Source organism: Paralichthys olivaceus, chromosome 13 (genome assembly GCF_024713975.1).
Source record: "Paralichthys olivaceus isolate ysfri-2021 chromosome 13, ASM2471397v2, whole genome shotgun sequence".
Classification (NCBI taxonomy): Eukaryota; Metazoa; Chordata; class Actinopteri; order Pleuronectiformes; family Paralichthyidae; genus Paralichthys; species Paralichthys olivaceus.
In genome coordinates, this window is record NC_091105.1 from 6,420,848 (window position 1) to 6,445,662 (window position 24,815).

General features: G+C 38.3%; 1 protein-coding gene across 1 annotated transcript in view; it reads right to left on the minus strand.

Moving 5' to 3' along the window:
- grik3 (glutamate ionotropic receptor kainate type subunit 3) overlaps positions 1–24,815 on the minus strand; it is an 84,795-nt gene that overhangs the window by 20,839 nt on the left and 39,141 nt on the right. The window contains exons 2-10 of the mRNA XM_069537442.1: positions 20,154–20,327; positions 19,716–19,973; positions 18,960–19,141; positions 16,436–16,489; positions 13,629–13,799; positions 12,277–12,420; positions 8,953–9,060; positions 6,746–6,859; positions 3,634–3,837 (exon numbers count right to left, since the gene is read on the minus strand). Coding sequence (XP_069393543.1) covers positions 3,634–3,837; positions 6,746–6,859; positions 8,953–9,060; positions 12,277–12,420; positions 13,629–13,799; positions 16,436–16,489; positions 18,960–19,141; positions 19,716–19,973; positions 20,154–20,327 — 1,409 coding nt within the window. The remainder of the gene's footprint in view (positions 1–3,633; positions 3,838–6,745; positions 6,860–8,952; positions 9,061–12,276; positions 12,421–13,628; positions 13,800–16,435; positions 16,490–18,959; positions 19,142–19,715; positions 19,974–20,153; positions 20,328–24,815) is intronic.

Below are 24,815 nucleotides of genomic sequence, written 5' to 3' on the forward strand. Positions count from 1 at the left end.
TGTGTGTGGTTAAAAAGAAATATAAACAAGCCACAGCATTTTCCCCCATAGCAGAATGATAATGGCTGCAGTCAGACCATTCTCCTGAGCTGACGCAGCTCTGTGGAGATACGTATACCTTTGCAAGACTGCAACTGAATTAAAGTTCATATTTTTTACCCACTAACTGTATACTGCACTTACTTAACATCAGTATTTTGATCTGCTTCTTACAGCTGTTAATGAAATCATTAAAACCAGTGGATGATATTAGTGCATTTATTCTAACTCCAAAAATGCAGTAAAGGCTTTTGCCACTTATTTGCACACTCTGTAGTTTATATGCATCTTATTGCAGGTAGTTTAATATAAGAATAATTTAAATAGTATGATTGTGTTGCAAATGTGTTATCCTAATGATTTAGAACAGATTAAAATGCAAATTATCAGAGGATTGTGATGTAATTTTAGAAATACACTTTGCTGAAATAATGGGTTGGACAACAAAGAGCTATTTTTTGTATTGGCATAAAAAAAAAGTTTCATTAGACATTGGTATGCTTATACAAAAATGCATTGTGGGAAACAAATGCACTGTGTGACGTTTATGTACTGACGACACACAGTAATATAGATACATCCGAACACTCTCATATGCTGTAGTCTGGTATCAAAATATACAAAGGGCTAATGATGAAGCACACTTAATGTAATCAAGAAATTGGTACTTTGCATAAGCAGTGGGCTTCAGAATGAGGTCGTCTGGAATGTGATTTACTTAAGAGAAATGTTTGCTGCTGTAGCAGTTTAATGCTCTTACAGCTATTGGTTAGCCACTCTCACATCTACCTAATCCTGCTTCCGAGATTAAAATCAAGATCACACACACTTGCAGTTACATGTTTCCCTCATAAAATGCCCAAATATGGATGTTTTACCTGAATACAAATTAATGACGTTGCTTCAGATTAACATTCAGGCCTAAGTCTTGTCCACTATCTATATGTGTAAGAGGATTTGGGCTGGCTATAACTTATCTGTTGAAGCAAAGATTGATTGCCATGACTGAAACAAATGATGTGCTATGCACGCTGTTAACATTAGCATCACAGCATGATTAAAGTGATCATCTATTGTGACTAAATCAAGTTTAACAAGGCCTGTTGCATCATTTAGCACCTTCCAAACAATGCCCTTTGGCACCACAGCAAGCTTTGTGACTACACAGAGGCTAATAAAGGGCTGTATGTTACACAATACTAAATCTCTGCACTTGGCACCGTCGCAGTTACTCATTCAGAAGCATCAGTTTCACAGGGATTGAAATGTGTAATAGTATCGCATTCAAAAGACATAAAAAGCTTACACAGATTTTTACTCTCTGTCACATCTCATTCTCTGCAACAGATCTTGATGGATTACAGACATGACTGGACGCTTACAACTGATTTTAATAAACCCACTTAAAAATAAGAGTCATTCAAACAGTTTTGTGTAATTTCTATAGTGCAACTATGATTTATGAGGCTACACTATGGGAGCGGATAGTTTTAACGTATGAGACTTAGTGTTTAAACACCATTTTATCAGCCGAAACCAACACTTTCCCCTGTTTTCTACACTACCACAGACCTTATCTAATGTCATGACCCTTTTTTAAGTAAAGCCACTGATCCCCAGTAAACTGTTACAGATCTTATTTATCTGTTTTACCGCGTGGGGACAATGGGTTTTTAAGAGGTTAATAGAAAGTAGTTATGAATACAAATTGAACAGATAAAACTATGACTTTGGCCAACTACTACCTTCACTATCTATTTGTATGTGGTGTAAACAATGAATTCTTACAATATATTTTCCAATGGACCATTCTGTATGGATCCCGACTTACTGCATAGTACATTTCACAAGTTTAGAGGAAATACAGCTGCAGTAGTTTGTAGTTAGCTCTGTCGCCTCGCTGGCCTCTCATATCACTCGAGGGTCAGATCTCTTGAGCTTGCCTTAACGTTTATGTTTCAGGTCTGCTGAATCACGAACAGCTTATCCATACCGACAAGGGTAAGGAAAGCACTAGACCACAAAATAGAACCGACTGAAAATCCACAAAGGCGACGTCATGCATCCTTGGTCATGTGATAACGAACAGTAAAAGCAATAACTGGCAGAACAGATTGTAATCTTCACTTCTGCTGCTATTTACAAAGGCAATAGATCTAAAAAGGCTCAAATATATGGTGTCTTATCAAAAGAATCACGTTCAAATGCATTTCATGAACTGTATTTGTCTATTGCTTTATAATTTCTCAGTTTTTAAAGATGCAAACCAAATGCAAATTGAGCCTATATAGAATATGGACCGCACTGTTTTCAGTAGGTCTCAATCACCAGAGGCTACAAAACACATGTAAACCTCAGTCACACTCATTATTTTTCTCTATTTGACTGAGTTAATGAACAAACTAAGTAGACACCTGCACCATCTCCCTTTAAACCAAAGAATAGACTAATACAAAGAGTGAATGTGCTCTTAAATGAGAGAACCATGCATCTTCATCTTGGTGTCAGTGCCTTTAGTAATCCATTTGTTCCCTCAAGGTTATTGTTATCAACATGGATCTAGCAAAAAGCTTGGATGTTGATACAAAGTGCTGCAGTGGAAGTCCACCTTTCCCAACCCTTTCAGCACCAAGCCATTGACTCCTGCCATACGATTCCCTGCACTAAATGCCACTTAAGCTATTACAAGTTTTCAGCTGAGTACAGCGCTGACCTGATGGGGCTGAGGACAAAGAGAGAGCACTGACGGGGACACTTATGAAATGCCAGCAGGGAATTGCCACCATCACTTTGGTGTAGCTGCTGCTTCATGGCCACTGGATGTCTGAGTCTGGTACAGACAGCTGCGATTGCCCACTATGCTTCAACAAGATTATCAGTATCCTTACAATATGCAACGCATTTAAATTGCTCATCCCAGATCTTCAGCTGAAGGAAGTGGTTTGTCTGGCATCGACACACTTGTAACATTAGGCAACCTTGACATAATTGTGCCATAAATGTAACTGACAGCTTTGCAGGCTCCCCCTGACTCGTACTCAATCATAACGATGTCATTGTCCACACAGAGGACATAACCAGCAGTTCACTTCAACGGCATGCTTTTGAAAGTTCATGTGATAATGTAAAAAACATTCACAGTATATGTAGCTGCCTTATTGCAGAGATGCAGCATATTCAAGGAATAGTTTGACATTTTAAGGAAACATGCTCATTTGCTTGCCAAGAATTGTCTGAGAGGATTAATTCCACTCTCTTGCCTGTGTGGAAAATAAATAAAAATAGCTTAGCTCAGCAATAAGAATGGGAACAAGGGGAAACAGCTTGCCTGAATTAGTGTAAATCTATATACCAACACCTCTAAAGGTCACCAATTAACATGTAACACCTCATTTGGAACACAAAGCAAAACATAACCACTAAACTTCATCTTGTAAGTTTTTTTTTATAAGACTATACCTGGGGTGGAGTAGTAACTTCTTCTCTAGTTGTCTGACATCTGCTAAGCTAACTGGCTGCTTGATCCAGCTACTTATTTCCTGTATAGTGAGTTTCCAGAAATGTCAAACTGTTCCAATATGAAGTGCAACTTACGTGTTCGATAAGTTCCCTGATCATTCCGTTCCACTGGCCCTTGTCGTCCTGCGAGCCGTATTTTCCATCAGGCACCAGGCGGATCTCATACGTGAAGCCCAGGATATTGGAGAGCTCTTTTAACAAGTCGATGCAAAACCCTTCGAAGCGGTCGTTCCCAACCAGCGCCTTGTCAGACTTCTTAAGCATGACATATGGCTCCTCCTGCGCAGACCCAAAAGATCAAATGAAAAGCAATGGTGAGGTCAGCTTTTTCAATTTGTTTCAGCACATCCACCTAATTGAAGCAAAGTGATATGAGCTGATGAGCCGCTGTTGCATTTAACAGGCAGTGACAGCAGATTCCAGCTCGGTGTACGGCTACAGGGAATGTTAAAATATGAAAGAAGGCTGAGGTTTCTCCTACATTGATGTATTAGTGAAAGGAGACCTGAGCTACTTTAAGACTCTAATGCGGGTAAATGTCTTTTAAATTGCAAAGCCCTAACCAGTCTTTGCTATAGTGATGGTAATGCACAGAGAGGGAATGTTTGTACTATATTTGTAATGTTGAGCTGACTGAACCTATATACATGAAGCCGGTCCACAGGTTGGTCTATTTAGTGGTCAGGTGGCTGCCACCTTTTACTGGCCAGTAATATCCTGTCTGGCTGCCCATTGTTTTGTTCTGTGTAAAAGCTTGATGAAGGGCAGAATACAGCATCATAATGTAACATGCCCACCACATTACCTTCATCAACTGTCACCAACCTCCAAGGGAGAGCAAGTGAGCTGACGCCTGCAGTGACAATGACTAACACAGAATAGCTCATAAATGATTTCCTTTATTTAGTGCCTGTTACCAATTTGCTGCCAGATAGACCTGCATATCCTGCTGTGCATTTCAGGACATGTTGGTCTATTCATGCAAGGATTGTAATATAAATTATTGCCTCAAATAGCCAGATGTATAATTTACAAACTCACTCAGGAGCAGAGTAATTATTTAGTGAAGGTAACCCTTTGCTTTTTAAAAAAAATAGGCAAAGTGCCCTTCATTCCACTAAAAAAATGTTTTTCATGGGGTCAAGTGTAGGTGGGGACAACTAAAGTTATTATATCTAAAATACAACATCATGGGCAGGTGGCTTTTAGACATAGTTTTGTTTTGTGCTCTGTAAACACAACATAAAGTAAAGATGTCTGGGAAAAACATACAGCGAAAGATAAATGTCTTTAATTGTTTGCTATTAAAACACAGAGCCACTTGGACACTACAATTGGGATGGCTTTTTAAATAAATGATAAGATATGAATACTTGATAACAATGCATTTAGGAGTAAGCGCTTAATCACAAACTTTGCTCAAGTTGTCCAATTAACTTCATCAGAAAGTTTGCATGTTAAGGGAAAAAGTCATTACCATCTGTTTCTAGCCTTCCAATTCTTGCTATTCCCCAAGGTTTGAACTCAAATCAAAGTGTTTATACCAGTTCTACCCTCGCAGTCGCAGCATGGGCTAGCATAACAGAAAGAGGAGGGAGGTGGGCCTGTGAAGAGACATTACAGGCAATGGAGTGCAAACAATTAATGTAAGGAGGAAAACACATTAAGTGCCTTAATCTCTTCGACAAAGTTATCACTATAAAGCTGTCAGACGTCTTGTTCATGCATCACTGGAATCAGTTTGATGCAATATCATTACGCCAAGAGGAGAGATTGATATTAAGACTGAATTCTCTTCAGCAATTTGAAAGTAGCTAGTTTTATGACCTTAAACTAATGATTCCCAGTAAAATAGCAAATCAAAGAACATGTCAGAGATATTCAAATGTATTTTGAATTTTTGGAAAAGCTGAATTGAACTTGAAACTCACTGAGTACTTAGTGATGACTAGATCTAACACCACTCAAACTCTGATGTTAAATCAGAAAACACTGGCACTTCCTTGTACACAATTTCAATATTGCACCACTAAAACTAAATTTGATTTCTCCACTTTGAGATGGAATGAACAACAATGGCTTCTGTTAAGCATTAATTATGTCCTTCCTTGTCATCAGTCATCAAAATTACAGTCTTGTGGTCAAACACAGGCATATATGATATTGTGCTACAAGAATGTGGGGCTGAAGCTGCATGCAGGATCTAGGCACAGACTTCTCACCAGCTGTGATGATTCAAGACATTAAAATGAAGATGCAATATTATTCTTATATTGCAGTGAAGGATTTTAACGTAAAGCTATTTCTGGTTTTACATTTAAGCTTCTTCAAATCCAGTAAAGAGCAGAACAGAACAGCCTCTAATATGAGCCAAAATTCTGAATTAGCAGCATTTTCACAGCAACGAAATATTACACAGCGGCTGTGGTGTGGTGAACAGAGCTTAAAATGAATGCAACCTTAAAAACTGTTGATGATGAAATTTTCCTTGGCCTTAGAAGTAATGCTGGGTTCAGTTATAGTACATATTAGATTCCAAGGCTCAAGAGTATGCAGATAAAAGTGGCTTGAGTAAGATTAGGTTCAGGTTAAGGTAAAAGAAAACGTAAATCAACAGGGACAACAGACTTTGACCCAATAACCCCTCCTCCTGATCCTTCATCTAATCAAGTTCTTAACTGTAAGGAGGCAGCTTGCTGGGCAACATTTGCAGCTTATGTTAGAGCACATAAAAACACTGCTTGATCCATTCTTACAGTTGTTTGTAGTGGGCAATATACACACTAGTAAAAAGTGAAATTTCAAATCATACATGCAATAAACAACGCATTTGAACGTACTTCATTGTCAAGTATTCTGTGCCTAGTTATAGTTGTTAAACTATGACTGCACAATGGAGGGTAGAGGGGGTTTAGCAAACCATCAATTATAGTAAAATTTTAGTACAGTATCTGATCTATAATCTGTGATTTGTGTGCTATGTTTAGATCTGGCAAATATAATATGTCACAAAGATGTGTTGTAAACTGAGTGAATCTCTTTTTTAGTGTTGCCGTAAATCTAGAGAATAACATGGCTGATGCCCTCTGGATGACAATGCATATCTCTACAGGAGAGAGAGAGATATAAGACCTTATGCTGAATTTCAAGGTATTATCTTTCACACCAGGGTGCACAGGTGACCTACCAGGATGGTGGTGATGACGAGGGAGCGGTTGGCCAGGGAATCGGTGATGTTCATCCCCTTTCGCTTTGGCGCTTCTGTGATGTTAAGACCCCCTGACACACTCCACTTCCCCACCTGCGGAAGATGAAAAGCCTGTAGTTAAGTGTTCTGTGTCTGTTGGTGGGCTGTGACCCCAGCAGACAACCCGTCCCTTGCATTAGAGCCAAGTTGAACACATCTCCTGAAGCATTAGATGAGTCACCTTTGTATCAACTGAGTCACCTTCATGTCAGCAGGTCAGAGGGGTTTGGAAAGCAAAAGGTAGTTAGGTGTATGTCTTGAAAGAAATCAGTATGATGGGCAAACTAAAGAAATTTGAGTCATTTCAGGAATTGTATGTTATAAACCAGGTTTTCAATATTAAATTTGATTACTGTTTGATTATAGTACACAAATAGTAATATAATGTTTAATGTGGTGCTGTACTGCTGTTGTGAGGATCTGACATCCATGTAAATGTGAATAACACAGAAAAAAAAGTCTAAATAATGACACTTAAACAAACAGAAAAATTATTAAAATGGCAAATACTGCAAGAAGGGTACAGTTCATTTGTATGAAGGTACATCATGGGGCTGCCGGTTGGAATACACTGTGAAAGTAATTCTGCTCTGCAGTTTCAGACAGAAAAGCCAAGAGATTTGAACAAATAAAAGGAGTTATACATGCGAGAAGCCCTCAGGCAAAAACCTCTGCATATTGTAGAGACACACTCTGGAACGTATCATTAGCACAAATAGTCCTCTGGCTGTCGGCTACAATCTCTGTTTGCAAGTCAAACCCTCTACTAAAACCCGCCCTCCATCTTTACTGCATCCTCTATTACCACAGACACAGCTTTTAATAATCACAGGGGTTTCTGCTTGAGGTGGATCCATTTAAAGACACAGCAAAAAGCATGTAAAAATGTCTGTTAATGTCCTCCCTGCCTAATCCAGAGAGAGGCATATGCTCTAATTTGAAAAGCACATTAGTTACAGCTTGTCACACAACCAAAGAGGACTGCAGGAGAGAGATTTAGACATATCTGTGAATGCTTTCCGCTTTGCAAAACTCTATGTGATTGTACCCAGTTACAATTAGCTCAATTCATTACACATGATTTGCAAAAGGACTTGATTTAAAATTATTTACTCATGCAACCACACAGCAAGCATTGCATGTATTACACCCTCCTGAGCGTGCCAGGCATGGAGTGAAAAGTGGCACTCTGAGAAACTGTTCATAAATCCAGCACAAGCTCACATTTGGGCTAATATTCAATTACAGTGGATTAGTTGAGAAAAGTCCACATCTTAACAGGCTCAAATAGTTAAAGCCGATTCCATGGATATTAAAAAAAAACTGCATTCCGCAGCACCAGACTGGATCAACACGAACATGCTTGAGTGTAGGATTTGTCAGTCATGTGAAGATGCAAATATGTAATCAGATACTTTTTTCAATTTGACTGTGCTTCAACTTAATTGACTGCTTGCAGGACAAGATGCCAGTAAAAGGAGAATAATTTCAAAGCAGCAGTGTTGCAAGTGAATATCTCCGTTCTTGAACAGAAGGGTTACAAGCTGAAAAGCCCCTGCTATTATATGGTCCTGAGCCTTTGGGGAGTACTTGAGGAAGTCATAATGGGACTTATCCCTATTTGATGTATTCATAATGTATGAAAGCCCTCTACTAGAGAAAAGCTGTTATAGTCCAGAGGGTACTTTGCCTTACACTATAATAAAATAAGTTCTACATTTCCAACCTCTCAGTTCTTTTTCCCCCCTTTTTGGAAAACATGTTTATACAGCTCATTACCGCCAAACAGCATTTTGGGCATCACCTCGAATTATCATTAAGAGAGGCTGCAATTAACACCCTAATGTGTACCCTAATCCAATTTGCTTTATGATCCACTAACTTATGCTTATGTTGAAGCAGCCAATTTGCTTCCTTGTTAGGAGGTAAATGATACTGTCAAATTTGCATTATCCGTTCCACCTCCAGAAGCAAATAGAAGATGTATTTCTGGAATCAATATTCCATTATCTTCTTTTTATGGTGTAATCGTCACAGAAGTTTTACTTTTTTATAAGCTGTGTGGGGTGATATACATTGCTGTTAGTTTTATTCTATCTCGGCAAAGAACGCATTGAAAAAGAAGATAGTATTTCAATAAAAGTTACCTTTTCAAGTCCATCCTCCTTTAGACTGATGATGTCCAGGTCGAAGTCTGTACGTAGACCAGTTGTCTTGTTGAATGAGAGTCTCCCTGTCAAACCATCCCAGTGGGACTGAAAGATAATACTTATTTAAAACCATATTAATTGATCAAATTCCACAGTCAATGTAAAATGATGCACACAGCATTCTAAACACCTGCACAACTAAATACAACTAACAAAGGAGTCTAACATCATTATAATCCACAACTGTCGCCCAGTAAGATTGGTTCAGATTTGATTGTATTAAAAGTTATGGCGCTGTTGCATCACTAGTATTTGGTGCATATTGTAATTTGGAAAAACATAATGACAAAATAATCGCAGAGAAATATGCAAGGGCTGTCACCAAAACACACTCCAACATCCTCTATCTTCCTCTGAGAGAAGATTCACACTTACACATGCATGAACACCCACTGACCAAAAGTACACGAATCGTACAGGCTGCATTTCCCTTTTTTAAATTACATTTTACATCTCAACGCCTCCAAAGCATTTTCCCTCCAGACTACAGAGTTAATTAACAACCATCTCCTTTTGCTTGATTTCCCATGAGGGGGAAAAACACATAACTGCCCCCATTACGATTCCCTGATACCCGCCACCTCCATAGACGTACGCGTAAGCAAACACGACAGTCCCTGCTAAGTACCTGTTTTTCTCATACTTAGGCTAATAGAGGTAGCCATGTATCAGCAGTAACGGAAGTACCTCTTCTTTTGTCATTGGTCTTTTCAGTTTTAGTTTAGTCCTGGCATTTGTATTGTATGCCATGCTATACAATCGATTTTTAATTGAATTTCTTATTAATCATATTTCCTTGAATTATTGTAGTATTTGTATCCATTGGTGTCTATTTCATTCAGTCACAGTCTGTAATGCAACAGACCATATATTTAATAGATCTTGTAGTTTTGTGATATTTCAAATCCAAATTGTAACAACCACACAGGCTATAACTCTATTGTCCCCTCCTGTCGCTTGTCAGAACTTATTGTGAGGAGATTCAAGCTTCAAGGAGAAGTTTGTGGCACGCTCCTTTTTCCAAGTCTCGTACCTCATTTCATCTTGCCTATCACTGCAGAGGTGGGTGTCATGTTCAAACTGCTCTAATTCAAAGAGTGACATAAATGCCTCAGCCACATCACATCTGAAGGACCAATTCGACCTTCAGAACATGTCAGACACTTATCTTGGAGCAATCGTAAATCAGGTCTGAGTAAGTGTTTTTATAACCTCACACGACAGTCTGTTTGCATAGGAACAACACTGTAATGATATCTTATTGACTTCAGTCATTATCACACAAATTGCTAACATGACTGTTAATGGGATATCTCAGGATGGCTAACAATGCTCATTGTTTCAACTGACCACACACACACGCACACACACACACACACACAACATTGTTTGTTTTCATTGTGATGGTGTAAGCCTATGTGATATTGTGTTTGCGCATTTGGCAGACAAGCAGATATTGTTCCTACAACTCAGACACAAACAATAGTATTCGTGGATCTTGTGCCAGATGGGGATGTGTAGCTGAGTAACATGATAATAAGGGGCATCAGTTTTCCGAGCACACTTTGCACAATGAATTCTGGGTGTTGTGGGAATGGTTGGAAACAGTTGCATCGTGAGCGCAAGGACAAAAATTACATTTTCTCCCAGGGTGTTCATCATGGATATGTCATTGTAAATGGATGGTTACATATTGTTGCTCTAATTCTATTTACTCAGGGAGACTACTCTCAACATTGAATGCTCTTTACCGTGGGCCCTCATTTTTGCCAAACCACAAATTGAAAATTGGATTTTTTGTGCTTTTAAATTCTCCTGAAAGACACTGCCTGTACCTTTACTTACTTTGTTAGAGTGACATACCTGAGTTCATATAAACAAGGTGACAATAATAATTGTGACAATAATAACCTTTCACACAAACCTTTTATTACAACCAGCCACTCTCAGCTAAGAGGAAATGCACAATAACTGTACCACATAATGCCTACTGGTCAGATTACCATGACTCACTGGAATGACAAAGTGGGACTGCTTTCGCAGATGACACAAGACGCAGTAAAACTGCAGATGATGGTGGGAAATCTCAACTCCTCACTTAGTGCACTACGTAGCTTTCTATATCTTGGTAGCCAAGAAAGCATGGTGAATATTAACTGATATAATACAATCACCTTATATTCTATTGTTAGGGTTAACACCCTGTTCACCCTCTGATTGAAGGTACAGATCATTGGACCAATAGATTATAGAACAGAACAGATTATATATCTATCAATTAGAGATACCCACTTATCTCTGAGCATCACAGGGGCACAGGAGTCAACTGACACTGATTGAGAGGTGGTTTACACCATGGACAGGTCACCAGCCAACCACATTGCTGATGCATTTAGACAGAGAACTGTTCACAGTAACACCTGTAACATTTGATGTTGGCCAGCATAGGTACAGTGGCAATCTGCTTGAGGTGTATAAAAGCCCCAAGCAGTGTTTGTCAACCACGGACACCTAGCCGCTGCAGGGAGAAAATCTCTAGACAAAGTCGTGGATAATGAGTTGAATTGTGTTACAGAAAAGTGGATTGGGAAAAGGGTTTAGCTTTGCCCTTTTATATGGACAGCCCCCTGTTCACTCTTATTTCTCTGTGGGTATATGCAAATGAATCGTGCAGTTCCCACAGATGATGGATCCTGGTTACAAGCCGAAGCCTTGATGAAATACCGTAGCTCCAGGTTAATGCTTTATTTCTGCAGTAATCTGAGTAATTATGAGATAGAAAGAAAAACAAATGGAATTCCTGCCATTTCTAGACCACACCCAAGACAAAGAAATTCTAATGATTTTGTTGTTTGAACAAATCAAGATACAAATAGTAGCATCTCTGCACACCCTTCATCTGCCATTTTGCCAAGACTTGTTTGTGTATTCTGAGTCACTGTCAGACTCTCATGTTAGATGAAATAAGAGCTGATTACACAAGTTGCACTTTCAAAAGGTGACAGTACGTGCTTTCCGGAAAATAGGTTATGAATACAGGGAATTTATAAAGCTGACAACAATGCTGCTTTGATGTGTCTATCAAGACTTGGTTTTCTTTATATGTGGATATTGTTGATTTACTGGGTAAATATCTAAGCCTCAAATGACTACACGGTCCTCACTCTACTCCTATTGTCATGTTCACCACTCAATCAGTATACTTTAAAATGAATTATGCTCAAATCACAATGTAGCAACATGCAAAAGGCGTTACATCACCTCTTTGATGAAACTCATGAAGCGACCTCCAAATCTCCAGGGTTTGTGGCGGTGGCACTGCAGCGAGTTTACTGTCATCTGCGGAGCGTGCTGATAAGACACGGATACAATGTGGACCGCATCATAGGTCAGAGCTGCATCTGTCTGGAATAAGGGGTGAACATTATTTCAGCTGATGCCTGTGGAAAGATGAGACGGTCGAGTATCCATCAATCTAAAATGCATGCTGATATGGGACAATCTAAAGATTTGATTTTGTTTTTCTAATATCGTCATTTTTTACACTTGTAACTTAAGTATTTTAATGATTACTTCTATGACACACTTTCGGTGCAGACAGTGTATTTTAGAAATGAATTATATACTGTAAAGATTAAGCCTTCCTTCAAGTACATAAATGTTTCACTCTCTTTAAACATCAATCATACAAATTTTCTGCAAGTGAAATTTAGATAAATCTACTTGTACAATTAAAGAGGTTAACTGTATATGACAAATTACCATCGTTTATTCTTCAACTGGTAATTGAAAGTATATTCCTTCCTTTGTCTATTTTACTTCACATACAAATGCAACTTAAGACATTAGAAAGTTGAATTTAGTTGCTGTTTACTGTTTATTTGTTACACCTATCAGTCAGTTTTAAGAGTAATCAGGCTACACATTTGCATTTGGTTAACAAACTGATCCTTTAGTAACATTATTTTTTAGAAACTCCATTGGTGTGTCCTGTTCTTTCCAGGACTGTCTCTCACTTTATTATACCGGAACAGAGCCAGGATTTCAGAGCAGGTGGACATGTTCTGGACATGGACGTGGACATGGTCATGTAGCTTCAGAGATCTTGGCTCATTGTGGCTGTAGATAATTGGAGTTGTTATATACAAACCTTTGTGTTAGCTTCACTTGCTTTGTCTACTAGGGTTAGGGTTAGGTTTATCGTTAAGTTTAATCAAAGCTTTTATCAAAAAACTAAATTGCCCACAAGTGTCACTGGTTAATAAAAGCATGTACATTGAACACATGAACAATTGTTTATAAGATGCTGGAACCAGTACGAACGATCATACCTGTAAAAAAATATTAATTGTCAAATGTGTCTTTTCCATTCAATATGTAGTGAAAAAAGCCGAACTACACGTCTGTCTACATACATACATACATAAAGCAAAGCCTCAAAGAGAGCTGTTTGTGTAAATTAGAATCATGAATTGTGTGAATTACTGAAGTAAAAGCTTTGAATCTAATAGTAACCCACAAAAAAATCTCATTCTCACCATGGGCAGGGTTCCTTATGTTGACATTTTGATAACTCACTTTAAATGGAACAACACAGAAGTAATAAGACATACCGTCATGATGCCCTCCAGCAGGCCCGAATCAGGTTTAGGTGGTATCTGCCTCTCCATCGACCATTTATCCACAATGGTTGCAACCTGGGGATTATCCACGTTGAGGATGCGGAAGCCGGTCATGTTGACACCACAGAAGCGATATGGCTCCAGGTCAATGGCCATCAGGTCCTTTTTTTGAGAGACAGCGGGATTCTCATTTAGTGTGGTGAGAATCTTTATTTTAAGTATTTATCCTGGATGCGTCCTCCTCACATAAAAAAGGAGTGACGCAGCAGCTGATTGAAGAAACACTATATTAAGACCAAATCGAGTGAAAGAAAGGAGAAGTATTGTTTTCAATGTCACATCAGGAGATTTAAGTATGTTGTCTAAAGCAGTGTCTGTATAATAAATGAAATCTTGAAAGGCTCTTGTGGCGGAGTCATTTTACTGCAGGCAAATCCTTTTAGAATTGACAAATTGTTATTGTTTTTGTGCCTACATAGCAATGAATTACACCGCACAAGCAACATGCTTGTGTTATGTAACTTGTTTTTCTTTATTATAATCAATCATGCAAAATCTATAGATCCTTATTTCTAATTACTGTCTGTGGCTAAGGAAAATTTGCGAACAAGAAAAAAAGACAAAAAAACACCAGTTCTGTTGGATTATGTTAATAATTCAACACTTGCATTCCCCCAGCAACTTCTGAGCAAAAAGCAATTCAATTTGAGTCGCTGTAATTTCTGGGGCAGCCGTTGTAGTTGAAGTGTGAAGTCACATGTTGACACATGTCGTGTCGGAATGGGCCAGGGGGCTTGGAAAAGACATTTGGATGAACATGGATATTTCATTAGCACCCTGTGGGGTTAGTGCTGAGGGAACAAGAGCGTGTAAGACACTTACTAAAGAACGGTCGCTGCCAGTCACTGAAATATTTCTCCTCATTTCTTTTTTCTCTCCCACTAGAATCTAGTACTGTACTATCTTTTATGAACAGATATCAAAGTAAATCACTATTGTTCTATATGACATTCAGAAGCACTCAGCAAAGTAGATCAGGTTACGAGTTTTGTATCTTTGAAGCTAAGAATACAAACTAACTGGGACAGAATTGTTTGTAAAATATAATTCATCTTTTGCGACATCCTCATTTTGTCTCAGGGCATTTTGGAAAGTCAGAGAAGTAAGTTGTTCCAATTATAAGTTGACTTTTCGCTGCACTGCCTTTTACACACGTCGATGAGACAAAAACATTAACAACAACATTACACAGCAGTCCTCTTTACCCAAGGAACACACCCCATATCTCTGAGTACAAGGAAAAGTGTTCTGTATGTGCTCAGCTTTAGGTTCTCAGAGATAGCTGCTGTGAGACGAGAGCTATGACAGACTCATTTCACAAGGACAAGGAAGTTATTACCCCAAACCACTCTGCTGTTGCCTTTTCATGCTCTAATAAGTCGCCATTTCCCTCACCTCAGAGGATAAAACACAGACATCAGTATATTCCATCGAGGGGAAATTGTATTGCTCTGTAAAACCATGTATTCATCATTTTCAGTCAAATCAAGCCACTAGGTATAATCGTATTAATGGTGTGGCAATCAGTACGACAACATATTTAGATCCCACAATGAGATCGTTGCAGGAAATTATATAAAATACGAGTTTTTAAGTCAAACTGCAAGTAAATATATTTTTCTCTTCCAGTTATTTCAAAACTGTTACACTTAACACATCAACCAGTGCACTCACGATAAAAGGGAATTTCCCTATTAAAGCAAAACACATGCTACACCAAAATGACGCATGGCAGAACAATATCATTGCCACGCTGTTGAGCATGAAAGATGACACCCATCATGCCTGGACCTCTATGTCATATCGCATTATCACAGACTGGCCGAGTCCAGAGAGACAGCCAGTGTGTGTGTGCACAAGGGAGGCAGAAACAGACAATAACAGAGAGTGAAAGGAACAGCATCGAACATGCTGCTATTCATTCCCATTCCGTCTGTTTGTCACCAGATAGCCAGTGTCACAGTGAAGAGCAGCCATGGCTTCCTGCTGGGACGGCTTATATTAGCCCAACAAGATCATTTTAGCTGAGTAAAAACAGTGAAAGATATAATGTTTTGGTTTATATCAGATATACTTATGATACATATATATACAGGTGCCAGTTTACTAGGTACACCTAGCTCAAACTAATGCTCTGATATAGCTGCCATATCTTCATAGAGGTTACATTTTTCAGTTTTCTGTGATTCCACCTCAATACTTGTAAGGATGGAGGAGAGTTATTACTGAGAATAGGCCTATTTTAGGCCTACTTATGTTTTTATTGATGTAAACAAACCTTTCATAGATTCTGAAATCAATAACTTATTTTAAAATACTTTATTGACTTAAAAGCCAATTAACTGAGGAATCATATTCAGTTGAAAATCTGGTTTAATGTTGGTGCTGTAGTGTAAGCAAGTTCACTTAAATTACTACATATGGCATGATTCTGTAAAAGCTTATAATGACCCAGTCTGAAATCTTTTGTAAAATAGAAATCGTACAGTTTTGAATCTCAGGCTGTTATTTTTTTCCCTTCTGCCACCTCAACGACTTTTGTTGACTTAACATAAAGCAGAGTGTTTTCTACAGCACACTGAAGACTCCATTAAGCCTCCAGTTTGTCAAACAAAATTGATATAATGGACTGGATCCAAAGCCCATTGGCAATTAGCCACTATTCATCATGAAACTCAAGCGGTGGGGAGATGAGAACAAACGAGACTCTATTTGCATTAACAAGCATGATACATTACCAGAGTGGTGAAGATATAGTGGTAATACTCTGTCATCATCCCCATGGTCTGTGCCTGGAAGGAGATGGAGACAGAGGATGGGAGAGGAAGGTGTGAATGGATTGGGACAGGGGAGAGAAAATGGTCATTTCGTCATGCCAGGGTATTTTAGAATCAACAGCACGGCAAGAACAAACGAAACCAAAGAGTGACACGGAATGGCTTTCATAAGCAAAGGAAAGAATATCCAGTTTTTAATGAACATATTGATGAACATGCTGTTCATTTTGTGGGCAAGTGTCTGTTATCACTTGCCGAGATTCCTGCTCCATATGTGTTCCATAGAATTACAGAATAGCAACTGTACTCAATGCTTTTCTATGCATTTAAACCGTTTGCGATGGCTCAGGACATGTGACGTTATCCCAGCAGCGAGGCGAGCCTTCAATCAGAGGAGCGCGGTAATCTTTGTCTCATAACCCAACACTCCATCACTGCCACTTGTTTCACTCAATCTACATTCAAAGGCACCACATTCCCATGGCGGCTGTGCTTCCTATTTAATTGTACCATCTGTCGTGGAGGAAAAAAAAGCCAAGGTTATGGAAATAAGATGCTGTGCTTATGTGGAGGCAAATTTCCCTTCTCCATCTATAGACATCAAGCCAAATACATGACATTGAAAACATGAGTGATGTTTTGTATTGTGAGCAGGAGATTTCATTAATTACAGTAATGTATTTACCAACTGCAGGATGAATTTAGAGTATAATGCAATGTGATTCTGTCAACATTTGTCTTTTTCATCGGGCTCTTATTTTAGCTTATCTCCATATGTCCCTGTTGTCACCAGTGGCACAATCACGTTTTGAAATTAATAAGTAAGACATGACATAATGAAGGGCAAAAGGAGAGGTTTGATTTTCAAAGACAGCAGGGACAGACTTCTTATTTTCATGCATCCTGTCAGAGAGCGAGTGTAACCTGACGGAGGCGTGTTGAGTTCAGGTGAGCTTGTCAAAACAAAGACGGGACCCAACATACTGTTGACAAGCACAGTGTGACAAAAAAACATCCCAAAGGCACAATACAGTAGTTTCAAACCTTTAAAAATACAGTCGCATCAGATTCTCCTTTATACTCAGGCACCACTCAGGTCACATTACATTCAGCGCATCAGATTTTAACTTATTGTCTTAGAGATCAGCCGCTTTTCTGTGAGGCTGTAGTTGAGAATCTTATCATACTATAGTTCATAAGATGATCTGTTTTGTCACACTACAAATCAAAACTCTTGTGATATTAATTCAAGTTTTTGCCCTCAGAAAGAAAGTTTATTTTATTGAGAGGTTGTGTATTATGTGCAGCAGTCATAACAGAGGAAAGATGTACTAGATTGTTAGAATGTACCATAATCTATATCTGTTATAAAGTATATGTTTATATTCCATTTAAGTTAAATGCCCAAATCTTTCTGCTTCCAGCTTGTCACATTTCAGTATTCCCTCTTTAAAGAAATATATTGATTAATATATTATAATTATAATTATTATTATATGTGGAATTACATTTATTTTTTGGTTTGGTTGATTCATTTATCATAAAATTAGTACAGTTCAGATCTTAATTGTCCTACAACAGTGAATTCGTTTGGCAGCAGCTTTGATTGATAGAGCCTGAAAACAACAAAAAATTAAAATCATACCACTTAAAAAAATAAAGACAAATACATGTTTTATTAGTTTTTGCCATAATCTTTATCTAATAATTATGATAGACAGGAAATATGGTCTTTTATCAAATGCTGTATTTTGTAAATTAAATATGCACAAAGGTTTTCTTGAAGGCATCACAGCAAATTGTAATATTTTCATTTACTACATTATTATTACATGGTACTTAATTGAATGACCTTTCTCATGAACACACATAGAAACTACGACGTCCTGATAATTTGTTCATGGAGAAGAACTGTCTGGAGCAGTTTTGCCCCTAAACCTTCTCTCACTTCTGTCAAGTGGACACTGTTTTCATGGTGCGAGATGTGTCGACTGGCCACGAGCACACGTGTCAACTTAGATCTCAGTGACTTGGGAGGACTGAGTTATTTAAATAACTTGGAAAGAGATGAAGCATTTGGTAAACATGTTAATGGAGGATGACAGCATCTGAATGGAGGAGGGGGGGTGTCCAGCAGCCTGCGAATGACATCTATAGAGCATTAGACCACCTACACAATCTCCATTCATTTCTTGCTGACAGCTCTTTGTTGACTGATGGTTGTTTATATCAAAACACATGTATAAACAGGATGTATATCAAAGTCAAATTTGGCGGCAATTTGTCCATAACAAGCAGTTCTGTCTCTTGTCTCCTCCCACTTATCCATTTGCGTTCTTGGTAAGTCAAACCCTTCATATGTTTTTCCTCCACAAATATAATAAGAAGTAGCTGGTGGCAAACAAAGCTTTGTGGAAGAGGACCATGTGATTAAATTTGTCTGGTTAGACTGGTGAATGCCATTTTATGAGATGCTCGCACTAACCTGTTTGAGAATCTGTGCAGCCATTTGGTGACTGCAGTCGAAGATGATGCGGAACTCGCGACTTCTCTTCATTTCCTTGAGAAGGGGTCTCGTGTCCTGCGAGTCAAGAGGAAGCTGACGTATCTTTAGCCTGATGTTGTACCTGGACGGGGCCATTATCAGCTCCTGTAGCCGTATAAGGCCTGAGGAAGAGAAACAGCACTAATGACGGCATGGCCTCACAGAAAATGCTATGACAATGAGGTGCATGTGTTCCTTCTGTAACATTATAATAACATTATATAGAAGTATGACAGTAGACATGTTTACATGGACACTTACAATCCAATAATAACCTGATTAAGACAGTAGTCTGAATAAGACAATCCCATGTCAACAGCATTTACAGTTTACCTTAACCAAATGAAGAGAAGTGAAGTATTCTGACATTTTTATCATCATACGTCTTGATCACATCATAAGGTCTTATTGGAGTTTGTACAATGTTTTACGTTATACAAGGCAGTTATCAACTGATGATGACTGCCCTGATTTTAAATGTAAAAAAAAAAAAAGAACTTGAAGCTTTTGCCAAATTAGACAGAAAACGCTTAAAAGCTCCTGGAGGGATCTTCAGACAGACAAACTAAACTCTGCAGAATGGAAGTTTAGAAAATGAATGGGATATTCTATAAGAAGCTTACATAAACATCATAATCCAAATAAGGTCAATAGTCAGAATATTGCTGTCCATGTAAACACAGACAATGTCTTCACCTGTGCTGTCATCATATACAACGGTGGCTGTTTTCCATTTGAGAAACTGCACTAAGTCCAGGATGGCATAGCTAAGTGATGAGTAATCCGGGTATAGGTTTGCGTAGAAGGTGTCCCTGTTGTCCATCGGGTGGTGTTTCCATCGCACCTGGATGTGCGGCACTTCCAACGCATTGCAGATGGACTGCACGGCATTTGATGATGAGCTGTGTGAGGGCCCAAATATTGCAACCACTCCTAAAGACAGTTGGTCGCAAGCTAGATAAGAAAAAGAGATGGAAAGCTTGAGAAGAAAGCAACTCCTGATCACATTACAGGGATTAAAGCTTCTAAGAAATCATAGTCATGAAACATGTACTTGTGTCTTTGACCAACCAGCTTCTTGCTGTCCTTCCACAGTGTGATCACAGTCCTTGAACAAACACAGAAGTCACTCACCTTTCCTCGATGCCTCAAAGCTGTCGTAGATGTTAATCCTCTGTATGTCATATGTTAATGTTGTGTTTGGCAACAAAGTCCTGTTTCTGTTGATGTTATTGACTGCAAATTTAAATGCAAGCTCCTCCGCACTAACAAGTGAAACAGGTCCATCAGTTTGCTCGAAAATCCCACCTGAAAGAAAAAACAGAAGAATACGTAAAGCCCATGACAGTTGGTCTCAAACATTAGCACAAGCAGAGGTAGAAAACACAGGATTCCAGATATGGGACTAAATGATATCGAGAGGCATTTGCACTTAGGACTGGCAGAGAGGGGAGCAGTGCACATTTCACAAGGTATTTAATTTGCTCAGCAAACATGGAGCAACCCTCTCTATTTTCAGGGAATGTGGAAAAAACCAATATCAGCTTTGAAGTCCAAAGCCATAATGGATTTATGTGTGTGTGTGTGTATGTGTGTGTGTGTGTGTGTGTTCCATCACACCAGCAGAGTAGTTTAGGCTGCTGTCTCTCCATTAAGGTGTCTTTTTATTTCAACATACAACCACATTGGTGGAGCACATATCTGGACGAGTACTCTTCTTTTACATGAAATTCAAAGTAAAGTATTTTTTTCAGTTTTTTACATGCTGCTCAAAACCTAGAAAGGCTGTTCACATCAAAGTAGACATTAGACATTAGTGCTGCACTTCATCCTTCAGATAAGGGAAAGAAGAAAAAGCTTTTTCTATAGTTTACGAGGTGACTGTTACTTTACATGATATGCTGACCTAAATTTCAAATACAAAAAAAACGTACATGATCAAAAATAAGGATTTTATATTTAATTGAGATGTAGGCATTTATCATTCAGAGTGGGAAAAATAAATAATGCGATTTGTTGCATTATGGGAAATGGGGGATGAAGTGCTTTTGGAGCTGATTCCATAATGGGTAATAAAAGTGATCGGCCTTTTTTGCTTCGACTTAGATAGGTGATGCTGAATGTATTGAAAACACAATTTGAATTTCCTTATGGAGGAAAAACAGGGTAGGTATGTGTGTGGGTGTGTGTTTTATTCCATGCATTAATATCTTCATAGGACTGATCTTAAATCTCTTGTAACCTGTGTTAATTATTTACATTGCAACATATTCAATCAGTTAAACTATTTACAAAAATCCAGTTATTTTATTTCATTTAAAAAAAACATTATTTGATAATCTGAGTGTTTTCTTTGGAAAAACTCCACTGTCGTGTCCTCGTCTACCACATCTGACAATTGTCTAAGTTACACAATGTGTGTAATCGGTGAAGTAAGAAACACAAGTACTGTCAAATATGAGACAACAAAGTCCGTCTGTGTTTCGGCTGCAGCCTTGAAGACGACAGCTCCGACAGCTTCCTGAAAAGACGCCTGTAGGAACATCAGCTTATGGAGAGACCGGCTCCTCCACCTCCACTCTCATCATATTATCCCTTATAATAATATGGCTAAATGCTCCTGCCTTCTGCTGTCAAAATGGTCTTCAGAAGTTACAAATATCTGTATTTAAGTTGAACCTTCATAACTATAGTTGATACAACCTTTTAAAACAAGCTTCTTCTGCATCCAGATCACGCATTAATAAACACTGAATCATCACAGTGGAAGTGAATATAAAGTTAATGCATGTTAAAAATTGTTAATGCTCATTGAACTGATTTTCAGTCAGGTTTCTCTTTAAATGTTAATCATTTGAAATGACTCTGCTTCATGGTAGTTACTAGTTGGTTTGTGCTGTTGCATAATATTTGAAAGTTACTTATTATTTCATGCCAACATTATACTTCATTTTCAAATACTTCAGTTTGAATCTGTTTTCTTGGTTCAATTAAATCTTTATCATCCAGTCATTTAAAAGATTTAAAAACTTAACTTATTTTCCTGTTTGTTGTATTATTTGTTCTTTGGATCTTGCACTTCCATGGCCTAGTGCACAAACTTTCTGGAAGCCTGGTATTATTTCACTAATCCGAGAGAATACCTGGTTGCAGAGAGCTGAGCTTGTAAATAGCATCTGTGACCCACTGATGCCCCTGAACAGACCCCCAGTGCCCAGATCACAGAACCATATATCTACTGCTGCTATGGGCACAGTGGCAAGTCTGGGAGCCAAGATCATCTCACTATTTATGACTCAAAGCCTTCCCGGATTGCGAGGGGACATGATGCATAAACCGCCCGGTGGAATGCGTCACATTAAAATAAATGAATCCTTCCATTTCATAGGGAAATCTCATTAGAGTACATTAAGCAATCACTGGAGTATATAGTAATTTGACTGTTAAGAGGATAAAATGTGCATTGCTCAGAAACACTCTAACAAATTTAATAAACAAGAGGAAACCTGCTCCTTGGGAAGAAAACCCTGCAGTTAATTTGGTTTCCCACTTTTAGAATTCTGCCACAAATACAACAGCAAGGCGTAATGTACAAGAGCTGCTGCAACTCCATCAGATGAGGGAAAATCAGTTCTTTTTTGCATCACGCCAACTTAACTCTAATGATGTAGCGATTGGAATATATGGATGGAACGATTTTACCAGCTCCCATTTAAGCAACTACGCTGAATGTTCATCATTACAGTGGGCGCGCACGAATCGAGATGCATGAATTTGAGACTTGATTTTGTGAATCATCGTCAAAAGGCTTGAAATTAGCATGTCTATAGACACAAACACAAAGCCCTTTAATTAGTCTCTAAGGTCCCACCGCAATATATAAATCCGCCACTAATTGCAGCTGTTTCCATAATTTGTAGATTGGCTGCATTCAAAAACCACAGACTGATGCATGTGGAGAGAGGACTATGCTCCAATGGCAAAAAGCACTTCAGACTCGACCACCAAAACTTAGACACATGAGGAGGGGCTACTACTTGTGCTGTATAATCAAAATCTGATTCTGACTCTTATATTGTGCAAAATTATACAACACACATAATACTTGAGTTTCACTGTATTTAAGTCATTCTCTAATTTGTTCTTTAAGAAACAAATCACTATTTTTAGTTGACTGTTTTTTAAAAATGTGTTCCAAGAGAACTACTACACAGATTACCATGAAACTTGGTGGAGGGATACAAAATGGGTTGGGGAAGAACCAATCAATTTTGGTGCAGACCTGAATCAGGGGAATTTCTTTTCAAAAATCTTTAACATTGAGAAAGTGCGTTTTCTATTTAAATCTCATTGATCTCTCAGGGAATCATTCATGGATCTTGATGAAAAGAAACCAGACACATTTAGGGGACCAATATCTATGAGTATGCAAAATTTTGGTGCAGTTTGATTGAATTTAAGATTGAATTTAAAGACTGTTGTGCCTTGGTGCAGGTATTTGCTGTACTTAATGCCATTCTACTGCATTCTTCCTGCTTATCCTCAGTGTTGATGGTGCCAAAATCCATTACCACTCATTATATGTGTTAAGCTTACAAGATTTGCAGATGTAATTATACAAAACAAGGGCATCAAGACAGTAGAAAGCCAGGATAAGTTGATGGGGTTACAAATGAATCCTTTATAAAAATGTACAATGTACATCGTAAAGTAGATCACAGAGTTAAATCTTGATATTAGAACAAAAACACATGTTCATCAAGACATAAGATTGTTCACCTGATGAGCGATGAGTGCAAGTGCAGGGATTGTAATTATTTAAGCTTGTAAATACATTAACACAACATTTGGCCTGCATGCAAATGAAAGCCTTAGGTGATCTGTAGTGAATGAAAATCAAGCTGAATTTAACTCTTAAACAGAAGCCGTGAGTGCAGAAGGGTCTGCAGGGCCTAAAGGATGCAGCCTGCACCAAGTATAGTTTCAGCTGTAAAAATCCATGCTATAGCTTCAGAGCCCCACACGCCATGAACCCGCAAACAACGTGGGCAAACGCAGCAGCATAAGCACACTCTCTCTGCTGTTGTGCGGTGGCAAGCTGCCAGTGAGCCAGCTTAGTTGGTTAGGTAGGAATCATGTGGGTACCACAGAAAATACTAATTTTTCACATGTACTGCATTTACTGATATAAAACTTCAAAGACTGTGATCTGAGTTACAGGGTGACAATCGGCCAAATCCAGCTGCAACATTGAAATAGAATTATGTCGGGTTGTTTTTGCTATTTGTTGTTTTATTTCACACATTAACATTAAAGCTGTCCAGAAATATAGTTTAAATAAATTCTGTGTCACAACCTATCTGATTTTCTGATATCTGGTGAGACTACTCTGAGGAAATGTTTTATTGTGTTTTGTTTTACTATTTTCTGAGTTGATTCATTTGTTGGAGAAAAACGTTGCATTTATCTTTCTGAATTAATTCATCATCTAAACTAAATGCAATCTCATTTAACAGCTGTCTTATTATTGTGGGGTCATTCAAAGAACAATCTTTTTCATCTATGATCGTCATCCAATAGTTTGTGATTGTAATGCAATGTAAACACAAGTGTAATTACTGAAATCTACCAGTAACACATGACTCAAAGATTGTTTTGACCATCTATTCTTTCAAGGAATCAGAACATTTTCACGTTTGTCTGGAAATGATCCCTTCCTAGTTTAAGCAGTTGACTAGATTATTTTTTATTCTTTCCAACAAAGTGTGTCCAGAATAAAACAGTGTCCACAAGCAA